Below are 8,325 nucleotides of genomic sequence, written 5' to 3'. Positions count from 1 at the left end.
CAGTAGAAAAACTCTGAGATAACTTGCATATCTATGTTGACTGCTGGTCTGTTTACAACAGCAAGAAAAGGAGCCAGTCTGGATATACGTCAACAGATGAATGGGTAATGAAAATTTGGTGCATGTACACAATGGAATTTACTTACAGAAAAATAGATGGATCTGTAAAGTGTATTATACAGGGTAACCAAGACTTATAAAAACAAAACCTACCAAGTTCTATTTCATATGTGGATCCTAGCTTGTATACATGTGTGCATAGTGATGGTTGAAAATACAGATACAGAGAAAGCCTAACAATCTAGAGAGGAGACCATGAGAGAATAAAAAAGAGGTGCTGAAGGGGAGCAAGAGATAAGATGTGGCTTTAACAGGAAGAAGTGCTGAGGGACTTTCCAGGAGGATTAGGGAGACAGAGGCTGGAGGAGAAAGTACTAAAACACCCTTTGCTCAAAATGCCACAGTGACATCTAATACCTTGTATGCTAATTTTTAATTTTTTTAAAGAAAAAACTCTGGCTTTTAATTAAGGCTCAGATGGTGAGGACACCTGCCACCAAGCCGCTCAATGTGAATTCAGTCCCCAAGACACAGGCAGTAGAAGGAGAGATCCAATTCCGACGAGTTGTCTTCTGACCTCCACACCTGCTATGGTATACTCACACCCACACATACAGGCAAAATAAGCAAATGTGCTTTTTAATTACACAAAAATATTCAAGTTTAGGAAATCTGCATAAAGATCCTCATTCCCCATTTCTCTTTGGAGCTATCGCTATGGGATATGCATGGCTCTAAGCAGTCAGCTGGATGCCAACAGTTGTTGCCCCTAACCTACACACAGCCTCTGCAACCTCCTACCCAATTAGCCCCTCATTCCAAGGGTCTCTGAGCAAAAGGCTGGGCTGTTATCCTCATACTAGAAAATATTTTTGCTTCCAAATCTGTTTCTAGAAATAGCTGAAAGTAGATGAGAACCATATTCTGGTAGACTTACAATTGGGAACTGTAAGAATAGGTGTAAATTTTTTTTTTTAACCAGACTAAGCTTAGTGCTGGGATCTGACCCAAATGATTTATGTATTTGTTTATTTTTCAATCCCATTTACTTGTCACACACCTTATAGGAGTATGGAAAGAATTAAGTTAAAGCCCACAAGATCGCTGTGAGAGTACGTGGGACGTGATAAGCCTTATATACTATGCAAAGCATGTGCATTGTACAACAGTATCAACTGGATTACGTCCTTCCACCATTACCATATTCCTAGGGAAAACCCAATCCCAGCACCTCAGACTATTTAGAGACTATTTTTTTTAAGGTAGTTAAAGTCACTGGGGTGAACTCCAGCTATATATTGCTTGCTTCCTAGAAAGAAGTTATGACATAAGACAGGCACCCACCAAGAAAAGGCCATATGAACACACAAAGGAATCTTTCTGTAGCCAAGGAAAGATGCTGTCAGAAGAAACCCTGGCAACCCCTTAATCTTGGGCTTCGGACCGTCAGACCGGAGGGATTAATTTCCTTAGCTTTCTAGTGCCTAGTATATAGTAATTTATGCAGAACGAAATCTAATATAGATGTACACATGAAACAATCAACACACTTAATATATTTACCCAGCTACCCCTGGGGCACCTGAATGTAAACAAAGAACATATCTATTTGTTCATCCAACACTGGCGAACCTACTATGTCCCAAACACTGCATGTGTATTTTATTCAGCATAGTCACCTTCATCACATAAACCTATCTCTTTATCACAGTTTTACTTATTGTATGGAGGGGTGGGCACACGGTGGCATACATGTAAAAGTCAGAAGACAACTTACTTGCAGGAGTTGCTTCTCTCCGTCACCTATGTGGGCGGGCCCCAGGGATCAAACTCAGGCCCTCAGGCTTAGCAAGAATCTTTGCCTAGTGAGCGATCATACCAGTCCCTAATGCTGTTTTCTTGTCAGTTCAAAAACAACCTCTTTTTCTACTCATTTTCCGTGGTGTTTAGTCATCACCGAGGCTGGCTTCTTCAGATAGAAATGATCCTTTCACTGGATATGAAATGAGCCACATGAGAGAGTCTAGCTCCCAAGCCTCCATGTTGAGTCATACGCAACGTCTTTGGAGTTACCTGTGACTCTGCCAGTCTCTCCTCATTCTGACTTCATCTGTCTTGTGTGAAGCTAGGGCAGGTATTTTGTAAACTTCACCGTTAATTCTAACATGCAAACAGAGTTGAACACTATTACGCTAGTTTGAATGGCCTTAAAAACCATTTTTCTTAGGGTTTTTTGTTGTTGTTGTTGTTCTTTGAAGGGCCTCTAAGGTCACCTCAGTAGCAACTCAAAGTGCAGTCCACGTGTCACCAGCAATTAATCACCTGGAAACTTATTACAAAGTCCTGCGTCTGCCTAACCACTAAATCAAACTCCACTTAACAGGATTCTCCACATAATTCAAATTCACTACAAAATGTTAGAAATACTGAATTCCCATGAGAAGTGCCTAGAAAACTCATTATAAACAAGACTGCTGCCTTTCTCTAGAGCCACACAAAATACCAGTCTCTGGGATGGGCCTGGACAGCAGTATTTTAAGTATTCTTGTATAACTAAGGCCTAGGGTCCACTTACTAAGGCTAGTGTACAGCACTCACTCCTCACCTCTGCTCAGCTTCTGCCTCATAAACTCCGATTATTACTTTGTAATAAGAAATAGGACAGGGACACAAGAATTTTTATTTTTATTTTCCACCATACATGCATACTTGCAAGTATTTATGCCACTTAGGAACAGGGAAATAATTTCATTATCACCAGGGTATCAAATTATCAACTACAACAACCAATGAAAGATTATGTTGGATTGGTTATTTTCACAGAACACAGCAACCCCAACAGTCCACGTAAGTCTCTATGTTACACAGGAGAAAAGCCTGAGCGTGTGAAGGGTCTCCCGTGCCTTACACGGGGCTATGAGACACATTTACAACAGAATGCTCTCTTCTTTTGAAGATGTGGGGCAGAGTGGAATATCCTAATCATCACTCTGAGTTTCACTATGAAGACTCATTTATGAGGCTCACTTCTGGAAAAACCATTGATTCACACACAGTCGACAGAAGTGGGTTTGCTGTGATCAGGAGTGCACCCCACAGCTATCACCACGAACACCCCAGTCTCCCAGAGTCCATCTGGCTGCACTGGCACAGTACCTCGGACTCTCGAGAACACCACAGGAGGAAGAGGAGCCACGGGTGAAACTAGGTTGCTCACAGCTGGTGATGGGTGCTTCTGGGTGCAAGCACTCCCACCGGGTCCAGGGACTGTCGTCTCCACTCCTGTTTTTAGAAATCGACATAATAAAGACCAAATGATATTTTAAAAAGCTAACTTGTACAGTTCTGTTTTTGTCATTAGGCAAATATACAAAAAGTGGTAAGATTTTACTTAAGAGACCAAATACACAGCATATAGCATAATCTTACACACAGAGACAAGGCTGTACCTTCTAATCAACATAGTAACATTGCTTTGGGTTTGTTTCTGTGATTAAAAAATTAAATCCAGTAATGATAAAGACTGTCCAGAGCTCTGGATTCATCCCTGTCCAGGCACCGTGTTTACCAACAACCCTTTTAATTCTCCCTTTGCAACCCTGAATAAGGTCTTTTCTGTCACCTTCAACACAGAGATAGAACCACTGTCTCTGCAGCTTCAAGCCACTGCTATCAAGTTTTTACTGACCCACTCAGTACCAGGTTCTTATCTACCTCGCCCTGACTGACCTGCCTATCATCTCCTTAGCACTGAGCTAAGGGCCCCTCACGGAGGCCAGAACACAGTTTTCCATACCAGAAAGGGGACTTGGGGAAAGACTGACTTAGGGAGCTCTATTTCCCACGGAGGGTAAGTCAGGTCACAGGCAAGCCTGGGCAGGAAGGCCCAGCCTGCACACTCACCAGAAACATCTAGATCAGGTTCTCCCTATAGTGTGCCTATCCCCCGGGACATCTTGGGGTTCTGCCATAGTGAGTATATTTGAGCTAAGAAGCAAAGACAGCAAAGGACTGCTGAGTGGGAAAGCTGGGGGCTGAGGATCTCAGTGGCACAGGATACCAAGTGAGACAAAAAGAAGCCCCCGGGCCTTAAAAAGAAGCGCACAGAAGCCAAAACAAGAGTCCACAACACCGCTGCCCTAGGGTTCCTAATTCTAGCAGATGCATACAACGTTAGCACTATAGACCGAGCCCAGGCTTCAGGACCTCAGTCTGACCATGGACTCTCTGGAGGCCTTCTGGTTTTTCTTTATCTTATCTCAGCCTACTACATGACTGTGTCAAAGAAGCCCCTGTGCCTCCCTAGCTGTATACAGAAAAGCCTCGCTGATGCTTTTCTTTGTCAGAGCTGCAACACTATTTTAAAAGGCTGGGGGAGGGGGTCATAAGGAGACTGGAAGGTCAGGAGGTAGGTTGACAGGGAAGCAGACTAAGTTGCATGGAGGTGTGAAGTAAACACAGACGTACACATGAAAAATCTCTCTTCCTCAGCATCCCACTAAGGTACTTTTGTCCCATCTTACCACGGAATAAGGGGAGTTGACACAGATATCAAGTTGATAAAGCTGTGGGCCAAAGCCCTACCCTTCTCAGGACTCACAACATGATAGCAGCAAGCATGTGTCCACAAAGGCCAGGCTGCCCACCAGCTTGGCAACCTGTAGAGTTCCTAAAGTCTAGGGAGGCAGAGTTTATAGCTCATGCACTGGGAGGGAACCTGGGTCCATAGGCAGTTCTTGAGGTCTTTGATAAACACGCTGGGGCCAATAGCATTGACCTAGTCAAAAGTCAATGGACCGACTGCAACCGGGCATGGCCAGACTTTGATGAAGGTTCACTAGAGGCCTGGCCCAGAGGCAAGAAGAGGCCTGCGATGGGAAGAAATCAGAGCATACTCCTGTTTGCCCTTGACCTCATCCACACCCAGTAGTTTCCTGGACCCTGGGCTGAAGCTGGAAATAAAACAGGAAGAACCTTAGTTGGTGTCCCCAGACCCACAGAACAATAAAATTTGGCTGATGGCCAGTGCCACGTGCACTGCTTCGTTTTGTGATGGCAATAGAAAATCTTGCCATTGATAGCATGCATGGCTAAAATAAACACAAAGCCCAGGTGACTGGCCACGAAGCAGCATAGCTTGAGTATCCATCTGGGCGATGACTCAGAATGTCCAGGCAGGGCCGGTGGGAAGGGCCAGCGCTAAGAACAGGGACCGGATAGTGTAGAGGAAAGCTGCATACATCTGGGGTGCTTAATATACAAGCAGTGAGAGCGAACGCACACATGTGACACTGTCGTGACACGGCGAGGCCATGGGGAAGCAAGGAACGTGATGGCAAATGTCACATTCTTGACGTTAAGATCAAAGTGGCTACCGTGTACATAAGACGGCAGCAGACAGCGAAACCCATGTGGTCAGCCTAACAGGTGCAGGAGGTAGTAAGGAGATCCGTTCCAGGTCAGTTGGGCTGCCTCAGCGCAGGCTCAGGGCTCTCCACTGGCTGTCTTGGTGGGCCTGGCCTTTCTTCCTTTCCTTTCTGCCCACGGGCTTCTTCGCTGATCAGGTAGTACTGTAGAGGATTGGGCCACAGGTCTTCATTGATTATCTCAACGATCTTGTCAGACTCAATAGAGCTGTGGTTTGAAAACCACCCAAAGAAGCTACCATTGTTTTCTGAGTTTTCCTTGCTTAGGGACTCTAGATCATGACCCGGGAGCCACTGGATTGGAGCTGAGCGAGATACCACTTGACCGGACGGCCCACAGCCATATTCTTTGACGAGCACCTTGTTTTGGAAATAAGGATTTCGGCTAAAGTAGAACTTGATTTTGTAGCCCAATCGGGCAAGGCCAAGTTCTTCTACCTCCAGTCTGTTCAAGTAGCTCAACACCTCCTTATCTTTGGTGTTCAGGTAAGTTGACAGCTGGGGGTGGTTCTGAAAAGCTTGACCCCAGAAGCCAGGGATGCTCTGAATGAGGAGGTTCCGGCGCTCTAGGTGGTGAAGACGCAACTGGCCAAATTTGCGGGTGAGCCTGAGATAGGCCCTGTCAGCCTGCGCATTCATGGTCTCCAGCTTTAGCTGGACCGTCTCCAGGGTATCCATGCTGCCTACTAGCGCGGGGGGCCCTGACCCAGCATGCTTCTCGGCTACCTTCTTTTCCTCCCCCACTGGGACAGCGGCACATGGCCCTGCAGATCCCATCTTTGGCTTCCCACTGACTGTGGCCTGAGGTCCCCTCCTCGCGGCGCTCCGAGTGTCTGGGGCCTTCCTCCCGGGGACTCGCCTACTTCCAACGCGGGAGCCATGTCGCAGCCTCGCCAAGGCACCCACGGTTCCCACGAAAGCGGTGTCGCCGGTCAGGCGCTCGGCGAGGGTTGTGGCCCGCTCCAGACCGGGGTCGGTGGCCGCCAGCCCGCGCTCGCCCGCAGCCCGTGCCCGCAGCGCCAGGCCGCAGTCCAGCGGGAGGCGGCGGGCCGCGTCTTCCCCGGGCTCGGCTGCTTCCGTGCCTCCCTGAGCAGCGCCGGCCTGCACCTGCTCGGCCGCGGCGTCCTCCCCGAGCCGCGGGCCCTGTGGCGACTTTTCGTCGCGCCAGGCGTCGTCCCCAGCGGCGCGGACCCGGGCCCTGGCCCGGCCTTTGCCCCGGCTTTTGGCGCGGGAAGACCTTCGACCCCTACTACGGCCGCTCATGGTGCCCACGGACAGGGTTTCAAAACTGGTAGCAGCCCGGGGTCTCTACCGAGCCGCCCTCTCCATGGCAACCGTGACGTCACCGCGGCAGGACCCGCTGCACCCTGTGATTGGCTCCGCCGCGGCGGCTGCGCACCAGCCCACCCCTAGCAGGCCGCACCCCAGTAATCTTATTTTGCTGTTAGAAACTTAGTTTCCACCTGCAGTTGGCCTTGGTTGTGCTCCTGATTCATCTTTTACCATTAATCGCAAGTGTGTTCCCAGGGGTTCAAAAGACACAGGCATTGTTCTTACAATGCCATCTGGAAGGCAGTCACCACTAGCCCCCATCAATTTTCTACATATTCTTCCTCTTCGGTTATCTCCTGTGACATCTCTTATAATTAAAAGGTCGTTGACAATTTTCTCTCATATAATTATTCTACTGTAAGATTTGCTTATCTAGAATGCTTTAGAAAGAACAAAAAGTAATAGCAACTACTATTGTGTAATAATACACACAGGCACTTTAACTGAATAGGTGTTGTGTTGTTTTTTGTTTGTTTGTTTGTTTTTGCATTATCTTTGAAAGAGATATTATTCCCAGTTTCCTGATAAAACTGCAACCGAAGGCCTGGTGTTACAATTCAGTGCTAAAACAGTTAGCTTAGCATGTGGAAGTCCTGGGTTCAATCCTTAGGGAGGAGGAAGAAGAGGCGAAGGACACTAAGGAACATTCTGGAGACTGCACAGCTAAGGGGAGACCTACCTGACTATGTTGCCCATGCTGTGCAGCCTGATAAGAGACGCCAGAATCTTCTGCTTGCCTCAGGCCTACATAGAGCTGCACTGTGAATCCCAGTCCAGAGGCAGAAGTGAAGGCCCCGAGTCCAAGCTCCTGTAGCTGGAAAAGGACGCTCCAAATAAAAATGGCATTCCAGGAGTAGAGGATTTCCAGGTGAGGTTTTGAGGGAGGAGGCTTCTTAGAAGCAGTGAGGAGGCCCTAGGAACTCATGACAGCCTGCCAAACAACCTGGCTGGGACGCCTAGAGAAACCTCAGGCTACAGGACCCTGAGCAGCGAGTGAATCCATGGCCAATGTGAAAAGAAACTTCTTGTGGACCTTCCGGGTTCAAACGCAAGAACGCCCTTACAGCAAAGAACAGAGATGTGAGCCCACATGCTCCTAGGCGTTCAGCCCCTTTGCCGTTCTTGAGCTTTGTGGACCAGCAGTCTGGCAGCATCCAGCAGCTTGCTCAAGGCACAGAGCTACTAGATCAGAAATTCAATGTTAACAAGCTCTCAGGTGGCCTTTATGTACTTTAAAGTTTAAGTGTAGAAGATGGACGGCATAGCAGGACTTACTCTGAAACAGATAGGCCCTGGTTTAAATCAGCCCAATACATGTGAGCTCCAACTTTCTCAAAAGGCCTACAGTTGCCTGTAAGGCTCCAGCCCCAGGCCCGACACAGGTTTCCCAGCTCCAGCCCCTACACAGGGATCCCCCCCGCCCCCCGCTGCCTCCCCCCAACCTTCTGTCTGATACTCTCTCCAATTAGTCTGGTCTCCTGCCTCAGAACCTTTATGCTAAGACTTT

The 8,325-nt window shown here is 47.8% G+C and overlaps 1 protein-coding gene across 1 annotated transcript; it reads right to left on the bottom strand.

Moving 5' to 3' along the window:
- Positions 1 to 2,728: 2,728 nt before the first annotated feature.
- Positions 2,729 to 7,097, bottom strand: TSPYL5 (TSPY like 5). Its single transcript, XM_084748953.1, has 2 exons — positions 4,584 to 7,097; positions 2,729 to 3,342 (listed from the first exon to the last, which is right to left on the bottom strand). Exon 1 carries the CDS (start codon positions 6,747 to 6,749, stop codon positions 5,520 to 5,522), a length of 1,230 nt encoding a protein of 409 aa, XP_084605079.1. The 5' UTR covers positions 6,750 to 7,097; the 3' UTR covers positions 2,729 to 3,342; positions 4,584 to 5,519.
- Positions 7,098 to 8,325: the final 1,228 nt, after the last annotated feature.

The sequence above is a fragment of the Acomys minous genome, assembly GCF_964271855.1.
Source record: "Acomys minous genome assembly, chromosome: 12".
NCBI lineage: Eukaryota > Metazoa > Chordata > Mammalia > Rodentia > Muridae > Acomys > Acomys minous.
Note: the sequence above shows the minus strand (reverse complement) of the source record. Positions and strands in the feature narration are given on the sequence as shown.

Coding starts and splice junctions, on each gene's coding strand:
- TSPYL5 (XM_084748953.1), bottom strand. CDS start 6,749: ATGAGCGGCCGTAGTAGGGGTCGAAGGTCTTCCCGCGCCAAAAGCCGG.